The 20,666-nt window shown below is 39.9% G+C and overlaps 1 protein-coding gene across 4 annotated transcripts in view; it reads right to left on the reverse strand.

Annotated features, from left to right (window-relative positions):
* Positions 1–20,666, reverse strand: part of ephb2b (eph receptor B2b) — a 120,198-nt gene that overhangs the window by 48,561 nt on the left and 50,971 nt on the right. For all 4 annotated transcript variants that reach the window (XM_005917861.3, XM_005917862.3, XM_014332257.2 and 1 more), the window contains exon 3: positions 9,876–10,560. In XM_005917861.3, the coding sequence (XP_005917923.1) occupies positions 9,876–10,560 (685 nt within the window). The remainder of the gene's footprint in view (positions 1–9,875; positions 10,561–20,666) is intronic.

Here is a 20,666-nt window from a genome sequence, read left to right on the forward strand (position 1 = left end):
TCTTTCTTATTCTAATTGTCAGTATTCTCATTTGTATTTAAATCATGCAGAATATATCTCGTAGGGAGTGTTTACATTTAATGTTTTATATAATTTAATTAGGTGGGTTGTCGATTTTAAATTATAATCTTCTGAATATTAGTAATATGCGCAGATGCTACCTAAATGAGATAAAACAAAATTTTAAAAACTATAATCCTTGGATCTTCTCTCTGCTTTTGGCAGATGACGTGATTCTGTTGGCTTCATCAGGTAGTGGCTTCCAGCTCATACAGAGTTCACTGCCGAGTGTGAAGCAGCAGGAATTATGGGAATCACGACCTCTAAGTGCAAGACCATGGCTCTCAGCGGCACGAGTTAAAATCCCTCCACCTGTAAGTATTAGTAAGTTAGTAAGTATTTTGGGGTCTTGGTCAAGAGTGAGGGGAGACTGCCAAAAGGATTGGGGGGATGTCCACATTGAAGAGAGGTGATGAGAGAGCTGAGCATAAAAGCAAACTTGTCGATTTACCAGTGGTTCTTTGTCCCCACCCTCACCCATAACCTAAAGAATGAGATTGTGGATACAAGCAGTGGAAATTAGTTTCTTTTGAAGGGTGGCTGGGCAAAGGCAAAATTCATAATGTAAGTTAACTATAAATCGTATATATATATCTTATACTAAGTCAATATCATCCCATAAACAAAGCAAATCCACTCCCTTGCTAAAGGAAGTTTATGATAAGCAGAGACATAGCATAAGTTTACACTGAGTCTTTCTTTCTAAGTCTCTTTTTGTTCTACTCCTCTCGCCAAATCACCGTTTAGTTTTAACTATGTCTGTCTCCCTGAGAGCTGACAAGATCTGTCTTTTCGTTTCAGCTAAAATCCCCAGCATCGCAATGACTTCGCACAGTGGAAAAAAAAAGCCAAGACAGAGGGAGACAAAAATCAAAACAGCCTCATTAATAACTGTGACTAATATATTCCATACAGTTCTTTAAGCCTGTTACTTCAGAAGAACAGAGATGCCTATATTGTGGGGGGAGCCAGTAGGGGCCCCAATGTGTGCTGAGATGGTGCCATACAAAGTCAGTTGGCGGGGTGTAATGAAAACACCCTGCACATGAAAATGCACGGATACCCCAACCCCTGATCCCACCCACCTTAAAAGCGAGTGAAACACTGTAAAGACCACACAGCCTTGAGATGACCACAATAAACCAGAACACTGGTCCCAGCACGAAGTGAGCATTTCCCAGGCATCAATACGCTGCAAGGCCAATCTGTGCTTTATAGTAAACACTGGCGGGTGGTTAATGTCCAACTAGAGGAGCAGGGTACGTGATTTTTCTGTTTATCCCCTTGAGTGTGTCTCTGTTTTAGTGCCTGTTATTCTCCAATCCTTCTCTCTTTGAGCCACTAAAGCTTTATGAGAGGCTACGCTTTGAGTAAACAGGAAATCAAACCTTAACCTAAAGAACCTTATAGTTCCCTCTTTTTTTAAGGTTAGTGCTAAAATCCAGTATTTATTGTTGAGTTAATAGGTTTTCAGCAACCAATGTATTCAGGTATTCCTTGCATGGAATCCTAGTATCAAGATTTAAATAAATTAACCGTAAAAGGTTCAGATGATACTGAGTGGATAGAGTTGTTCATTATAACAAGAAGTGGCGATATCAATCACTTCCTTAGGTAAAATGAGTGTATCAGCTGAGTCTATTTTAACAGTGTGCAAAGTATGAACTGCTAACGTGTTTGCGTTATCATTCCACGGAATTAAAAGGCTACAGTTCAGCTTATTAAAAGGAAATTAAGAAGTAATTACTGTCCAATTTTCACGCATGATGGGGACATAAAAACACAATTGATAATATCTCAGTACTGCACTCATGCTGTGAGGTCCAAAGGAAGCAATGTTTTTTCACCCCCACACAAGGCAGCAGCCTTCTTATTAGCTTGTTATTTTGCCACCAATAAAAAAAAACCCAACTAAAATCCCTAAAGGGTTTACTGTATAACCTGTGGGAAAATAAAACTAATCATAATGCAAAGACCTAGAGGTAGAGAGGAAGAACACGAAAGAGTGGGGCATTGTGAGATTTGTCACCCATAAACCACGGGTACATATTATAATGAACTGGAAAGCGTATTCTAGCTGACTAGATAAGGATTAGCCAAGCGGATTGTGCCATGCCTTTCATCTTCCAAGGCATGTTTTCAAAAAAAAAATCTGTATCCTTTAGATGAACCCAGTTCTTTACAAGAGTGCTAAGAATGGGAAAAACCGTGTCAAACCATACCTTTTAGCCGATAGCTTGTGAATTTCCACGGGAGAGTGGAACAGCTCATTATACTGAGTAATTTATTTGCTTAGCAGCAGCCCGATGGGAGGTAAAAAAGTTTTAACATCCAGAAAATTCTGTAAGTAGCCCATTTACAAAGCAGAGCTGTCCCCCGCAGCAATGAAACACCATCCCCCTCAAAGTGGCTTCAACAGTTAAACCAGGCCAGTATTTTGGCTGAAGTACTAGTACTGGATAGAGTGACAATGTGTGTGTAGGAAACCAACAATAAAATAGATCTTGGAAAAAAAACATGAATTAGAGAATACGCAGTTAAGTGTCAAGTACAGACGCTGCTTATCTGTGTTTTGTAATGGCAGTGATTCTGGCTGTGACTATTTTTACTTTTGGTAGCTACAAGGTTCTAGGAATAGATAGTCTTAAGATATCTAAAATTAGGTGCAGATATACACAGTTCTCTCACTATGAAGCCTCAAGATCCTCTCACTTTCTTCTACTGTCATCTGTAGTTCAGGCTTTTTCCTTTATCCTCTGAAATATCTGATATAGCATCCAGTACATGGGCTAGTAGAGAATTCAGATCAACATTCATGGCTCCAGACGCCAAAATGATGACACTGGAGATGAGCAATTTTTTTTTTCTTGCACTACTACTGTTTGTGGTTTTGAGTGAAATATTAATGAACTCTGGAGCACATTTTCTTACCACCATCAGTTTAAACTGCACTAACTTAGGTGATCCTCATCTGGCAACATGACAAAGTTACACTTGAGATCAAATCTAGTTCTATTTAAATTATTAACTTTAAAATCATTTTTCAGATCATTTTTAGATCATTCTTGAGGTGTGATGATTGATATAGTGAATGACCTAATACAATATTAGTGAGGTGGATTTCAGCCAGAAGTCGGGAAGACACATGTAGTAACCTGGCTAAGAAAACACAGCACAGTTGTACAGCAGTGGTTCTCAACAGGGGAGAGCTTAACTTTTCATGGGGCTTTGCGTGGAAGTGCACAGTTTAAGACTCAAACACCTTCCTGGGAGACCGATGACAGAAAACTTTGCTATAAGAGTCCAACTTCTGGGTTGACATTAACCAGATGGTTTCTAAACATTATGGAATGAAATCCACAAATAAAATAAATATCAACATAACCTCCTTGATTTGGTTGTTGACATTGCCCAAACTCTGCAGAGGCTCCGGGGGTTACGTAAAGCTTGCGTGGACACAATCACCACACTGAGATGGACAGAGATGTTGCCCTTGAATCCAAGGATATTTTCTGTTTGTTGGTTCTTCTTATTCAGTCTCAGCCTGTGGAAACAGTCGTTAAATTAACTCAATCTTTTTTGTTTTCCTTTACAGCAGCAGGAAGTCCTTTCTGAAGCTAAATCGCCTTGATTGCCGACTAATTAAATGCACAGGAATTTATCTTAATGACACTGCAAGGGAGATATATCGACAACACAGAGATTTACAGTGCATGCTGACTCATGCTACAAAGTTAAGTGGCACTCATAGTGTCAAGCAGATAAATAAGTATACATTTAAACCACTTAACTGTAGAAATTACTTTTCTTTTCTTTTTTTAAATCCAAGTCCTGGAGGTCACTGTATGTAAAGGAAAAAAAATGCTTATTTCTCCGTATTGGTCATATTATGAATTGTGGTTCAAAAGTCAAAGAAAGCAGACTTATTTTCATATTAACAGCCAAAGTTTTTCATATTATATAAAGTGTTTTTGAAAGGAACTGTACCGTCTCATCTCAATGCGTACGACCAAGTAATCCCTAAGCTGAAGTCAAAACATCAGAATGACAAAATACCGCAATTATGAAGTTTATGGCATTAATATTCTCTCTCTGTGATATCTTTCTCTTCGGCTGCTCAGTGGAGATTATCTCTCTTGGTTATTAGTGCAGCATGTTGACAGGCATTGGGGCATGTTACACTGATAAGAGGAGAAGAAGAGAAACGAACTCTAGCTCTAGCCTGTCCCTGTTAATACGTCCCACCTACACTTTGCCTTTCAATTCCATTTATCTCTTTCCCTTCCCATCTCTTGGCCTCACTAGTGCAGCTATTTAATCTTTAAGCAAGTGAAGTTTAGCAGGGGAGAGATCTTTGTTGTTCGGTGATGCTTCTCATTTTAGATCCTATTATTGTTTATATGACTCTGCAGAGGAGGAAGCAAATATCGAATGAAATAAAAAAGCAACACAATAAATGACTGTTAGATTATAACTAAAACACCTGTCTATAATGCTGCAGTGTTCCCATTGTGCTCCCACTCAGAGTGGTCTAGAGCTTCTGAGTCTGAAACACTGTGATGCTGTATGAGACTGAATGGTCACCCTCCTAAAATGATCAAGGGTTTACCTCTGTGTGAACAAGCATGCACACACTATGGGCATAAATTACATGTGGCACTTCTAAGCACTTTTAATCAGTGACATGAACACTGTTTTTTCTCTGCTCTCACTTTTAGATTAGCTGCAATGTAGGTCAACAGCACACAACACAAGACACCACAATTTTTTCAGTGTTGACCGAGTTCTAATATATCATTGAAAGAAGCAAAAAAAAAAAAAAAAACAAGGTCACTGATACTCGAGAGGGATTCCTGTCTTAAACAGTGAGCTCAATTGTTTCTCTTTTTCTGTGTTTTTTTTTTTTTTTTACCAGACAGATGCTTTATCCATCAGTCTCCCTTAGCTGAGAGAGAGAGGTTTCCTCTAACAGGACACGGGTCGAGGACATCTGAGAGACAACACATGGGGATGTTTTGACAAAGCCCCGGCCTCGTCTCTGATGAGAAAGAGTCCCATATGGATGGATCTGTGCACTGCACGGCTCTCATTTCCAGAATTGCCTGTCCAAGGCAAATTAATCACAAATAAATCCATAAGGTCTCAGACTTGTCACTCTGCCTTGCATTCATGGAGAAATCCCAGAAAACTACCTATAGTATCTTGGGGCTCAGAGTGAGACAGGTAGAGGTGTTACAAGCAAGAAGCAGACCAACAGGAAGCCCTTACAGTCGAGGAGAAGGCCAATAATGTGAAAAGAGGTGCCGGGATTATAAGAGGTCATACTGTCTGAATTTGAGATTCAAAAGATGGCGTGGGATAATGAGGAGTGTGACGGAGGGGCATATGGAGCAGAGCCCGGCATGTGCAAAACCATGTGGAAAACGTTTGCAGGCTTAACAGGCCATGATCTTTGAATTCTGAGAGATTCGCAGGGATCGCGGGTCACGTTATCACATCCACATATGATAAATGTGCTGTGAAAATGAGGATAATAAAGTGCATGTGTATGGGTATACAAATGACTGCTTACTGTTATTTCATTTGTGTACTAACAACACGGCTGCATTTTGACAGTTTTGTCTTATTAGACTCTTTCTTTCCCTTATCTGAAGCTCCCTTAATTCTTCTTGTTTTTCACCCTTTTTGCTGCTATATGGATGTGTGCAGGGTGGAGAACAGACAGAGAAATAGAAGACCAGCAGACAGAAAAAAAAAGCACCTGGCCATACTGAAATCCCATCACAGTGGGGAAGAAGGAATAAAGGCTCCTGAATGTTCCCTGGGGCCCTCTGGGAACAAAATGACATGTCTTAGAGCTCGTCTATTCACCTCCTGCTGTTACAACATCCTACAATGTGTATAGACCAAAGAGGCCGCCTCTATCAAACACACATCACAATCCTTTATTGGATCCGTGTTTAAAAGAAAAGGGGGGTAAAAAAGAAACCAGTAATGGAAATTAAGGGATGCTGCTTATGATGCAGATATTAAGTCATGTTGTCTGTAATGCCATTTAACAGGCAAATGTTGCAGTAATGAACATCTGCTGAGGCACTAATTTGTATTCCTTATGTTTAACTAAACAGCTAACAGCAGCCGAAGTAGCCATCAATCCACAAGAATACGAGAGGCTTTTACTTTAACATAATATTGTGTGAATGCCTATTGTGTAGGCAGGCTGTTGACATTTTGGTCTCTCTTTCTTTCCCTTATTTTCTCCCACTCTCTCTCTCCCTCACTCGCTTTCCTCCGTTACTGCAGCCCAATGCAAACCTTCCCTCATCTTTGTTTGCACAATGCACAATGCAGCAGAAGCCTTGAGGGGGTGTGTTTGTTTTGTTTTGCTTTGTGTCTTGTTCCACACAGAGGACAGCCATCCAGTCATCAGCATGGCTGTTCCCCACGTGCACTGTTAGTCAATTAGAGCTGCCATTAAAGGCAGAGGCACCGAGGGAAATAAAGGCAGCGGCGTGGATTTGTCTGTGCTGCGCTGATTTCCATCCTTAAAGCCTCTCCAGACGAAGAGGCTGCAATAATTGGGATTCTGACAGTGGGTTAGGGGGACTCATTTCCTGGTTTCGCCTCCTCCCCACCACTTTTCCATGCAATCATGTCTATCCAATCATGTCCGCCCAGCACCTACCTTTGCACTCGACCCCCCTAACGCTCTTTATCTATAGCCACATTTGGCTGAAGAATTACTGAAGCCTTTCCTCCTTAATCTAATTGCTCTGGTGTAACTCCAGGAACATTGCTTCCAAGCACCTACTACCGATGATGCAGACCTCACCAGGAGACAGACTTGTGTTGTTTTCCAATTCTTTTCAATGTGACCTAAAACACGTAGTTCTACTATTAGTTGGGAGAAGTTCTCTAATAAACAGTATGTCTAAATACTGGAGTAGTTGCCAATAAATCTGGTAGATATCGGAGTTACAGAATATTACTACTCCAACAAATCTGGGCCACAAGGGTACACAAACTGCTACTTCTTTTACAATACTTTTCTTTCTCCTTAGATACAGTGACTATCAAAATCATTGCCAGACATAAATCAAGTTGTTGTTATCACTGTGACAGATTGTCTCCATCTGAATCTTCACTCCTCAATAACATGAGCCACACTCCCACAGTCGAGACCCTTGAACTCACAATAGCATGGGGTTAGATGATCAGATTACACTCAGGAAAACACACATGGGCATTGTTAAAGGAGATTGCAAGTCCACCCATGAACATGGCTCTCATTGTGCCCCACTGAAGAGAATGCTTTTCATTCTAGAGCGAACAGCAAGGGCAAACAGGACCTCATGTGTCTCTGTGGTGCACCATCTCCTCAAGGCTCTGAGGGGAAATCAGATCTTTCTCGTCAGGGCCAGCTCTACTGAAAGGGTCTGGTATGGTTTCTTCACTCATGGCACTTCTTAGAGAAGAAACTTAATCTCACTTATAAGACAATTGCAGAGGGGAAAAAAAGGCCTCAGCAATTCGATGTAAGCACCCCATTCTGCTGTCAATATTTTGACAGATTTCATGACAGCATAATTATTTGCCGGGATCCCTGCCAAGGGTTTAATTGTTACATGCGTAATTACACGTTTAGTTGAGGAGATGTTGGTACAAAGCACTGGTTGCATTATTACTATTAGAGGACAAATAGTGTCTTTCATCTTGCCTCCTTTATGATGTCTCTACAGCTCCATAATCCCCTCATGTAAGAGGATACCTTACGAACCCTCTGAGGGCACCTCTCACAAATCAATTCATTACCCCATAATATCGGCTGGCATATGTGCATCTTTCATAGATCAATTCATTATCCAACTTCTGGCAGCTGAAAGGCGGCGGCAGACCACAGTTTAATGTAGTGATATCAGTTTGCAGTGTTCAGGAAGATGACTAGAGAGCACATGAATTGAAGGCAGTCTTCCATCCAAAAAGGCTTCTAACCAATCGGGGAACTACAACACAACATCTTTTTTTAGTCGTAATGGTTTTATGTCCTTTCTTGGTAAAGGACACACTTCCCAATTGTTTGTGCTGAAGCTCATAATTATTGTATAGAGCCATAAAATCCATCTCTGTATCATTGTGCTGCATTCCACAGCTGCACTCACAGATAATCCATCCCTCACATAAAGCTTTAATAATGAGTCAATGCATCACAGGATCAAGGGAAACGGAGGGAAAAAGAAAATGGTGAAATTCTGCGCTCATGTAGTGTATATATGCTTGCCAGAATAACTGCCAGTAGCCAAATCTACTTTCACTGTCTAAGTGGTGCTGAAGACGAAAAGGGAAAATTGGCCATTAAAAAGGTTTTATCCTAGTTGATCTTGACCAACAAAGCCAGTGAACAGAAACTGAGAAATAAATATGGAGGCAATCAGACAGAGCAGGCAAAACGCAGTGAGGATATGAAGTGGATCAACATACTTTCCCTGAGTGGACAACATTTAATTGTATAATCCCATTTAGCTCAAAATACACCATGACTGAGGACACCCCTGAGATGTTCCAATCCACCACATGCAGTGAATTACATGTAGGTCAGAAAACAAGCAGATTAGTGTAATTATGCATGGATGTGGATCAGAGTAGCTTGCTGCACCATCTTCACATGCCTCTTATTGGCCCATATTCCTTAAGGAGGAGCCGCTGCCTGTCCCCATTAGTAGTCCTTGAACAGGCCTGACAGTGTTTGGGGAGGCAGCACCCATCAAGTTTTTCCCTCCAACCACACAGGCGCTAGGGGATGCGCTGTAATTACAGGTGCACATAAGAGAGGCAGCAACACACCGCTCTGAAATGCAGGTGGGTGGTTTGTTGTGCTGAGCTGGATCAGCACTGCTGCAGTCCGCAGGTTACACGCTGCTGTGCTGCTTCAAGTGATCAGCATCTCTAAGCACGCTGACCAAATGCCACCTGGCAGAGTGTGGATAGGGCATGGCACAGGTAAATGTTGGGTGCATTGATGTTTTGAAAAGCCAAATCGATTTGCCTGAGAGGGATTCCAATTGACAGGAAAATGTGTGCAATTTTGAAAAATGTCCTCTTTGTCCCACTGGTTGAGAGGAGGCATACTACAAGCAGAAGAATTTTACAGATTCAAAATTGTTGTTAGCATTTGAGTGTGTGCATGTGTGTGCGTGTGTGTGTAGTCTTATTTAAATATCTGTTGAACTTGATCACTGTGAACAATATGCACAGAGATGTGTTTTTCTCTGGGAAGAAGCTCAAATGCTTAAAAGCACTAATATTAATACAAAAATATATACATATGGAATAAAGAATGTATTCATACAGGAGATAAAACAAAACAAAATCACATACTGATTGTGTATAATTTAAGGGTTAATTTAAGGTCTACTCTAAATGTTCTGCAATTTCCAGAGCAGGAAAGTTAATAAACAACTGCTTCTTTGAAAAGCAGTTATGATTTTAAACCAAACAACAGTAGCTGTGTAGTTTAACATCCAATGCCAGCAACTATTATTTCTGCTGGAAAAAGGATAGGATCATATTTTGTATGGAAATGCCCCAATGTTGAATAAGCTATGCATAGAATATGTACCTCCCATCATATTCTTGATATATTACCTAATATCATTTTATAGTGTCAATTACATTGTAATAAATAGATCTCGGAACAGCTTAGTGCACTACAAGAGATAAAAATTGCAAGGACTATATCCTTTAGTTGATGGAGTACACTGTTATGACAGAGAAGACTGATTAACTAGTCTAAGGAGAAAACAGAGAGCAAAACATACCTCGACAAACAGTCCCATTTTCCACAGGCTCATTCCCAGCTTTGCACATACAGCGCCCGATAGGTACCATCCACTCTCCATCGCCGTTGCAGTACAGCTTAATAGGCACATCCACCTCCTCTGCATTTGGGATACAAACCCCTCTTGCTGCCACAAGGGAGGTGCTCTCCGCTCCAGATAGGGTCTCCTGGAATAATGCCCCGTTAGTGATTATACGAGGACACTTCCGGTAGAAGACACGAACAGCGATGAGAGACATGCAGCCGCCATAATCTTGGAAGGCCAAGTAAAAGCCATTCCGTGACACTGGGCCAAAGCTTCGAACCTCAGTGTTAATCTTCATCACTCTGCCCCCAAGGTCCACCTGGGAGAAGCTCTCATCTGCTGCAATAGTGTCAACCTTGATCCAGGGGTTCTCCATCCACGGTGGTGATGTTCTGGTGGCTGAATCAGAATCAGATTCATAGTAATATAGGTTAAAAGTCTCTTTACAGGAGCCTGGAACATTAGGAATGCTACTGCAGTCCCTAACAGAGAACTTCATCTCCACGTGGATTCGCTGCGCACCACGACGCCGGATGTATTTTGTCCGTACCCAGTTGTTCTGATTGGTGTCGAAAACATTACAGACTTGGTACGTCCGGATGGTGTTCATGTTTTCATCATAACCGCTCACCTCTTCCCACTGTTGATCAAAGACATGGAATAAATTTTGTGTCAGCTTTCAAAAACACTTTGATTTAAATACATTAAAACAAAAGAAAGCAAAAAACCTGCAACAGAGACACTCGTAAGCCATATTCAATAATGTTTTCTGATCATTTCTAATAACAGAAATTATCATCAAGTCCCGGAGCTACCTAGTTTCCAGCAATAACAGGTATGTTTTCATTCACTTCTAATAACTTCAATTACTGGGAGTAATCAGCTTAAAACAATATTTTGATTCTAATGACTTCGTGGTAAGAGGAAACATAATATCTCTAATAACTTTGCAAGGATGCATTCCACTAGCTTAAAGAACAAATGAGAACCAGCCCTCCCAGCATGTTCAAATACGAGTATTACCTTGAGAAAAGGAAAAGCCTTCTCCAACTTCTCAAGGTAATTATTAAGAAATTAAAGTATGTTTCATGCTTACTTTGAATCATACTTAACTTAATTTCATTCGATACAGTCAATAAAATAACAGTTTTCAAAACAATAGTAGCAATAGTAATAGAAAGAACTTCCTCTACTGAAAAAAGGCTCACTCTTCAGGGCTTCTAAAACGTTGCTCGGTTATTCCTAATGCTTAATTTCTGGATACTTTAAGTCAGGGTATGAATTGAGTTTCAAGCCTCATCGGGCAGCAGTTTTTTGCATGGTAGAGTCTGTCAAGAGTTAAATATAGCATTTAAGAGTACATGTTAAACTTTTAGAAAGAATCTCATTTGGGGAAAATAAATGCATTTTGGGTGGTTATAGAAAAGGAAATCTTTTTCCACAGGCTTAGACTTCTTATATTCGACTGCTCCTTCCCATTTTCTCAGTAAAGGAATATTTCACATGCTATACCGCTCAAAGAGAAATTGGAGATGTGACATTAGTCACTTGAACACAGCAGAGAGGTTCTGGTTTATATGATAGCGTGTCCTACTTTCTTTTTTTTTTATTGTAACTTAATAGGACACATTCAAAGCACATGCTGTTATGGGGTATTGAAAATGTAGTGAAAGCGCCTTTCACTATGGTGAAGCACTGAGAAAACATGACATGAATTTTCCACAATCAAAGTCACACTAAACTGGCATAATCATATTACACAGGTAATCATATAAAGAATAATCAGGGGGCAAATTTTACTCCAGGTTTTTTCAGCATGCTGTTCCACTTCAAAGTCCACATTCTGCACACCAATTTAAGTTCTCGCTCCAGCTATACAGAGTCCAGATGCAGCCTCTGTGGATTTCCTGCCCCTTGGCTAAGGATCAAACCAGCTTTAAACACCATGTACTCTAACCACTATGCAGGCCATGACCTTGACCCCAGCATCTCAGCCAAGAAAAGAATCCAGTTCTCACCCCCATGAACCACTTTGCATTGGCTGCTCCTGCTACGGCTTCTACCATTCTTCCTCCCCCTTCACTCTTCACTTCACAGCTGATATAATTTCTCAAATTAGTGCCCACTTAGTGAGGATTTTGACAGATTTTGACGGTTTGGGAGAAAAAAGTCACCCCTCCTGTTACAAACTTGCATTCTATCAAACACTTTTACTAATTAAAGCAGCTTTAGTTCTTAATTCCCATGTCCCAGTTAATCATTGCTAGTGTAATGCTTGGCGTGACCCAAACAATCACAGAAGCCAACCTAAACAGAAAAGTCTGATGTGCAGCCAAAAATAATACTAATAATGAGAGAGAAAAAGAAAGCTGCATTAAAAAATTAAATAAAAGCTTAAATGGGCCAGTCATCCAGGCAGCACTGAAAAAAACTGAAGTCTCCCTATTAAAAAAGAAAAAAAGTGTTTCAATTGAAATTTATATTTATATTTCTCTTCTTGACTATCTATTTACAAATGAATTTCTAGCGTTAATCCTTATATTGATTATCTCACTATAATTATGAGCATTTTCCTTCCGGTACCTTTAGAGATCAGATTAAAACCTAATTAGTTGGAAGGCATGGATGTATGTGTTTGAGTTCACGGGTATGGTTAACAGGGAAGGAAAAAAAATCTGTCTTTTGCCCAGTATTGGCAGACATCATCATCCCAGGTCATGAGCACCCATTGACCTTCCCACTTGTTGAGGAGCAGTAGGGAGGCTGTGGGCCAATTAAATAAGAGCGGACAGCTTGCTTGTAGTGAGCCGAGCATTGGGCAATCACAGTTTAATAAAATGAATGTGGAGACAGGTGGGGGGTTGCTGCTAATGAGGGATGCAGACAGGGGAAACTCCAGGAAAGTGTTGGCAGAGATGTGGGGGAAGGGTTGAATCTGGCTAAAAAAGACCCCAAACAAAATGTGTTTTGATGAAGGGCCCCTTTTTGTCCTGTCACGGCCTCTTTGCCCTGCTTTCATCACAGCCAGTGGAGGGAAGCAAATGGGGCATAATAAGACCCTAACGATCAAGCGCAGAGTGTGAAATTAGAAGAAACGTCTTCATTTTCACAGCTTTTTGCCCTGGCTCTTCACGGAGAGTGCTGTAAAAGGTGGTCATGTGTTTTGAGTACAGCAGGTGAAGGTAGCACTGATGGAGGATGTCTAGAGAGATTAGATGGAGGGAATGAGCTGCCCTCAGATGACGGAAACAAAAACTCCTACTCATTGTACCAAGATCCTGATACATTTGGCCAAAGTTTTCTCAGCAAAAGTCAACAAGCAATGGAATAAGCGCACTGAACAGTGCACTAATAGACCGTAAAATAAGCTCCTTTGCATTTGTGCGTGATTTGGGGTAATTTTTCAAAACTGTTAGACATGATACTGCTTCAAGATAAACAAAAACTAATGGTTTTTCACGGTACACATGCTTCCTTCCTCAGAGAAACATCCTCTCATGATGAAAAACCAATGGTGTGAAACCGAATGCGCGACTGGTTCCAAACAAAAGCACACTGTTCTGCGTTTTAATTGCTCTCGTTGGGGTCCTAGCTCGAACAATCTTGGGTCGAATGGTGCAAGAAAATAGTTTGCTATGTTTGGTTGAACCTGCTGGATGTTACTCATTGGTTAATCCAAACGTACTTAAACAAACACTAGTATTTACCTGCATATAATAAGTGATTACTCTGACAAAAAGCAGGTTTTAAAAACTATGATAGAATCTTTGAGAATCCCTAGCAGTGGCATAGGAAAGTAAATTGTTACATTCATGGCACAGTCTAACTACTTTTCAAATACACTTCTTGTTACATAAAGTGTACTAGAGTCCAGGCAAGTAATTGCTCTTGTACTTTACACAGAACCTCTATTTTCCTGCCAACTGTTGTTATGTTTTCTTAACAAACTATTTACAGGTCCACTAACTGCCGAGGAGTCTGATTTAGATTACTCTGGAAAAGCAACACTGAGAAACTATTGTCTTAAACAGAAAAAAATGTGCAGCTTCAGAGCGTGAACTCTCTCAGGCAAATTTTCTTATAATTTCTTGAAGTAGTCTTTAGGAATAGTTCTCCAGGCTTAATTGCCAGCATTTTGGTAATTTTTCACCATTGTCATGTTGAAACAATCAGATATTTTCCAACCCAAAACCAGATGGTACTTTTCTGTGTTGATGAGTCCATAAGTACAATAATGGTCCCAAACACCACTGGCTGAAATGGAGCCCCAAACCATGACAGAGCCACCATGGTGTTTTAAATATGGCTGTAAATGGTAAATGGCCTGTATTTGTATAGCGCTTTTCTAGTCCCTAAGGACCCCAAAGCGCTTTACACATTCAGTCATCCACCCATTCACACACTGGTGATGGCAAGCTACATTGTAGCCACAGCCACCCTGGGGCGCACTGACAGAGGCGAGGCTGCCGGACACTGGCGCCACGACCGAGACTGTCCGAGCCGGGGCTCGAACCGGCAACCTTCCGATTACAAGGCGAACTACCAACTATTGAGCCACGATCGTAGGAACTCATGTTTGTATCGCTCTCCTGATCTCCTCTGTACAATGATGATTTAAAACACATATTTCAAATTTGGACTGATCCCTCAATAAGACCTGTTGCCAGTGTTGTTTTAGTCCAGTTCTTTTGCAGTTTGGCACACCTTAGCCTTTTATGCCCTGCGTCTTCAGCAAACAGTAGTTGCTGCAGAGCCACATGTATCTCTCAGGTATTTTACGTAGTCTTTGCTGGATTTTCGTCCCTAATTCTTAAGATCAAGACTTTTTGATACTTTTCAGCTGCTGTAGGAAGTTTTTTTAGGCTTCCAACTTCTCTAAATTCTTCAAGTTTTTCCAAGGAACGACACAACATGCCATGCCAGGATATACCAAGACTTTGGCCAATGTCTCTTTAGAAATCACCTTGATGTTCAGACAGTTATTTTTGCTGTTTTTCCTAGATTTCACTTGAATGATTCATAGGTCACTGTTAAGGAGCTTAACAAACAAATAAACAAAACCAAAAAAAAGGCCTTTCCTCTGAAAATATCAGGTACAAGGACTGGACTGAAAATATATGAAAAATAGCCAGTGTCCAAAGAAAAACTTCCAGGACGTCTAGAAAGGCAGGACAATTATTACTATTTTAAAAATTACTTGAAAGTCTGGTTCCTTGCAACACAAAAAATGAAGGAATGAGGGTTGGCACAAGACTTTTACACAGCATTGTAGATTGTGCTAGACTCGAGACTGCTGCTCCCCTCTTCTTCTGTAGTTATTTAAGGTGCTCCAGTTCAGTGAAGCTCACTGAGAGTGAGACCCAGAATCAATATCTCTTGTGCCATTTGAGGAGAGAGAAAGAAAAGTTCACCTGACCTGCAATCCATGTCTCTTCATGACAGTATGTCTCTACTTTATCTGTAAAGCCAGGCGGAACGCACCGACAAGGCTGAATTATTGACTAGAGCAGGCCCTACAGCTCGGATTATTAACCAAAGACGGTCTTTTCTTTAAGTCCATGGTTTCATGTCTCTCCATAAGTTTTTTTTTTTAGCAAAAATATATAAATTATGTACATTATGTAAAAGATATTGTATACTACCTCTTGTATCCATTTACCGTGTAATTTAACAGTAACTTTATTTAAACACAATTTAAACACAATTAGTAGGCACAGGTGTTCTTTGTTTATGTTTATGCTGTAATAAATAACCCCACTCTCCTATTTCTGATTTAAGAAAACTTTTATCCATGTTATGGCTTTGTGTAGGTGCCATATTAAACTTTCGCAAATATAAAAAGGTACGTAAAAGGGCAGAGAATTGCACCAAATATAACCAATTTAAGTGCGGATGTTAAACATTTCAAAGATCCTGCCATGGAAAATCCAGACCAGACTGCAAAACCCTCAGGATCAAGGTGCTGTATTTGAATCTGCTTAACCAGCTGCTGCCAATCTGGGCATGAAATGTGATGTTTTGATTACATTAACTTATTTGAAAACTGCACTTGTGATTGACAAGTCATTAGCCAATTAGCACACCCTTCCACCAATCCTTCTAACTCTATTAATGAACAAAGTTTGAAGAAAGAACTTGATGCCTACTAGTGCATACCCATGCTATTGTACTGTTTGGCCTGTTCTTGATGTTCAAACTGATGGGGGCTACTTAATCAGGAGTGGTAGATATTGTTTATATTTTAAAAATGGGCCATTTCAGCCTACTGTTAGGTAGTCACTAAGTATGCATGAGTCAACTTTTCTAGATCTACAAGAGACGCTATTTTCAACAAACAATAGGAAGCTTACATTAGGTGTTATAGGTACACAGAATATAAAAAGCAGGTAATGCATCATGCATAATTCAACTTTTGTGGCTATATAGTAGATGTTGTGAAATAAAAAAAAATTATAGGAAGTGTTAAATGGTCATTTTTGCCCATTGCTAGGTAGTTGCTAGGTAACATAATGACATAATAATATCTGCTACAAAAAATTCAGTGATCTAAGATGTGCCAAATTTGGCTGTACAACTCCTGGTGGTCTGGAAGGAGTTTGCAGACAAAGAAGAGATAAAGAGAGATTTCACATATTCTAAAGTTATCTGAAACTACAGATTGATATCATGAGCTCATCAGGAAACTACTGAGATCACTGTCCGGCTTCTTTACAATGAAGTCTTTTTGCAACCACAGAAGTTACCCCCAAGTGCTCTTTAGAAAGAATTCAGTTTTAAGGCACTTCCATGCCAGCTTCATTTTTCAGACTCCGTCTGCTAAATCCGTCTTTTAAACTGTCTGAAGCAGAACAGTCATAGTCATGTTGCGTGACCAGTGTTCAAGAACAGCACTTGCATCTTTCTGTAAAACATGAACGTAGTAACCCTGTGGACCTTGGCCCACTAGATCCTTAAGTTAAGCTCAGTGTAAATAACCTTGGTGTAAAAATGGACTCTGACTTTAAGCTGAACAAACAGATTAATTCTGTTGTGAAATCAGTTTTTTACCAATTGAGACTTTCCCCCCCAAACTCAAGCTCTTCTTATCTTTTAATCATTTTGAGTTACACATGCTTTTATAACAACTCAACTGACTATTGTAATGCCCTTTACACATTACAATGGTCATTTACTTCAATCAGTGATACTTTCAAGCCTTCCAACATGCTACTGCACACCTCCTTAACAAAACCCGTAAGATGGCTCATATCTCCCCTGTTCTGGCATCCCTTCACTGGCTTCCTGTGCATTTTAGGACTGATTTTAAGATTTTATTGTAAGTTTATAAATCCCTTAATGGGTTGGCTTCCTCTTATCTTACTGATCTCGTAACGCCTTATGTTCCTTAAGGTCTCAGATCTGCAGATTAGCTAATCCTCCATGTACCAAAGAATAGATTTAAGAAACATTCTCAGCCACAGTCCTTAAACTGTGGAATGAGATACCTCCACATGTTAGGCTGGTCATTTTGTAAAGTATGCCTTTATTCTTCAGCTTTCAGAGTGAACGCTTTGGTATTTAGTGTTGTATTTTGTGATTCTTTAGATGTGTTTGTGCATGTGTGTGTGTATTCATTTGTTTCATGTGAAGCACTTTGGTCAACTTTATTATTTTTAACTTTTCTTTATTAATAAATGTGGTTTGGAAAGGAAATAAAAACAGCTACACTGACACGAAAGCACACAAAACAAAACTCAAAAATATTACTTAGTGCTAATGCTACCATTCACTTTCAAAATCATCCTCGTGACTAAACTGCTTCCAAAGATTTCCACAAAAACACAAGTGTTATGTCATCTGTTATATTTCTCTAGTAGGACTACTATGCCTGTACAACATATTCAAACTGCATGTAATGCATTCAAGTTGGCAGAAAGTTTTCCTCTGGATCTGTGCAAATGGAGAAACTTAACCAGCATTCAGACAGTCAGTACATTTGTTGGCTACGAATAGTCTACCACAAACACGCTCTTTGGGACTGCTGTTGATGCGGTCAGATTTCTGATAGATGGTTTTGCTTGGAAAGCACAATTTGAAGATTGTTGATTGTCATTACAATCATTCGAAGCTGTGTGAATGTCTTTAAAACTGTTATCTTGGCAACCACATGAAAAATCAAAAATGACTGCACCTATTACTGCAGCGAGCAGCAAGGTCATGCATAAGATTATTTTACCTTTCATATGCTATCTGCACATTTTCAATGATTAAAAGCATGTCATTTTATCATAGATATTTACTGGCAAACCAAGAAATAAAATACATTATAGATAAGCGTTTAGCTGCAAAACAGACACGCAGAACTAAACAGCTTGTTTAACAACCCCAAAACTGGTGAGAATAGTGACACATCACTGACGAACGTACTGTCAGAACTCTAAAAACGTTTAACAGTTTCATAGGTTGACATAACATCTACTGTCTGTTTATAGCATCTTGTCATTACGATGTTTGAATTAAACTGATTTAGTTTCACAGTCCTGAGCCACATAACACATCACTGCTCTATCACTGACAGAAGTAAATAAATTATTCACACAAACATGGAGAAAGAGACCCAGTGGAAAACTCCCGGGGCATAGTCGAGCCATTTGCAGTTGTGGGAAATCTGTCAGAGCAAGAGTGGCTTCCCTAGAGGGACACAGGACAAATGACACCCACTCTCTGCATTCAATTACTACAAGAGAGGCCATGGGAGCCAAATCCTGCAGGAGACTGGGCTTCACCGAGAGGAGAGACTAACCCACACACAGACATAAGTAGAACTGTCTGCTGCAGTCAACTCTAATCGCCACTGTCCATTACTAATGCACAACATGTGAAAGTTGGAGAACAACTCCATCTTTTACCCCAATTCCACAAAGTTATATGTGGATTACGTTAGCATATTTCTATACATAACTCCAAAATTTCATAGACTTAATTGTGAATTACAACAAATCGGTGGTCACTGTAAACTGTAAACAGCATCCCTGTGTTTTACAAATTGCTCGTTTATGTTTAGAAAAAGCATGCCTTGTTGGTTTACCACACAATTACACGTAAGCAGCCGCATTCTTATTTCCAAAGGAATTCTTAGTTATCTTTGATAAATTACAAGGAAACAAATTTCTTTTACAAACATTCTGCAACATGTGCTGCATATTGGCTTTCTGGAAAAGTGTGCACTGCGGTGTGTCCCTAAATGACACGAGATATATCCTGGTACAGCACCACATTATGACACATACATAATGATAACCTAACCCACAGAGTACCTAATTATGCTCTCTGCCGACGCAGGAGACCTCAGTTTTTCTTCCACAGTAGCTGTGTGTGCGCCATGCAGCCATAAGTCTATTTCTAAATGACTACTGTTGTTAGTACTTCAGCGTGGCAATGAAGAGGTCAGGAGGTCTGACCTGATGTTCACACGTCTCTCAGCTCCACTTGACAGGAAAACCATTGACCACTTAACCCTGCTCTGCTATTGCTGTTTTTCATAGCTGATTTTCATTAGGTCAAGCTCTCTGGGTAACTTTAGATAAAACACAGCCACATCAGTTTCTTTGCAGCACATCTTTGAAGCTGTTTATCCTAATAATGTGTTCTTGAAGTGCATAAGTAAGGTGTAAACTTGTTGAAACAGTGCTACACATTTACATATTACCATTACTTTTGTGCAGTCAGTTTCCTTGTGGCCATCTTCACAAAAGCTGCCCAAAGACACAGTTTAAGTACTGTACACCGAGTGCAGGGGTTTTCATGTGTGGGTGTGCTTAGGCATGGGAAATGCATTTTACTGCCAGAATGTGAGGACTTTTTATTAGGAGATACTTCCTCAACACTTCCTAAATGCCCCTAGCTAAACTTTGGTTTGGTAAATATTGTACTGATTCTTAGTGTTTTTATCATTACTATCAAGAATAATGTGGCTGTCTTAGGCACAATATACTGTTTGACTGTCATTTTCCATAATTAAAAAGGAGAGCTGCCTGGCAATACACAGAGAGAGCTATAAAACTTGATTTACACATCCTGAAGCGTAATATTGTTTCATATAAATCACTTCCAAAGACCCACTGTGGGATGACGATTTTGTGGCTTCATTTGAACGAATTTTTTAAAATAATAATTTGACAGACATTATTCAAGTATCCTGTAAAATAAGATAAGAATAATAACAACTGCCATAACATTTCTGACTTTCAGTAATATCATACTGTTTCTTGTTTGCATTGCCATTGTTGTAACATATCACATGCCATGTTAGGATATAGAGTATTTCATGAAGCTACAGAGAACAGTGAAAGCCAACTGCTGGTGCGGCACTCTGCTGGATGTTACTGATCCACGAACTAAGCCCGTGAAGCCATGCATATATATGTGTAAGACAATAGCTTCTGTAAAGCACCTCTTGCTGTTATACTGAGAGGGGGGAGTACGCTCTGTTTCCACACCTGTTGCCCTGGCCCCTAAGGGACAGGCTATCTCCATCACCCTCATTCTTTGCTTTCCAACAGCCCAGGCTTTGGCCAAGCTCAGCCACATCATCATAAAGCCTTAGTGCCCACACCGATAAGGCCAAGCTATACCTGATTAAATCCAGGGGTTTAAGGACTTTACATTTCATTGCACTCCCAATGTGGAACTTTTCCAAAGGAAGCAAGAACTGATTTGGGAAAATAAGAGCCCAAACTAAAAAAAAAAAAAAAAAAAAAAAAAAAA

The sequence above is a fragment of the Haplochromis burtoni genome, unplaced genomic scaffold (genome assembly GCF_018398535.1).
Source record: "Haplochromis burtoni strain Fernald_Lab_line unplaced genomic scaffold, NCSU_Asbu1 Contig_26, whole genome shotgun sequence".
Classification (NCBI taxonomy): Eukaryota; Metazoa; Chordata; class Actinopteri; order Cichliformes; family Cichlidae; genus Haplochromis; species Haplochromis burtoni.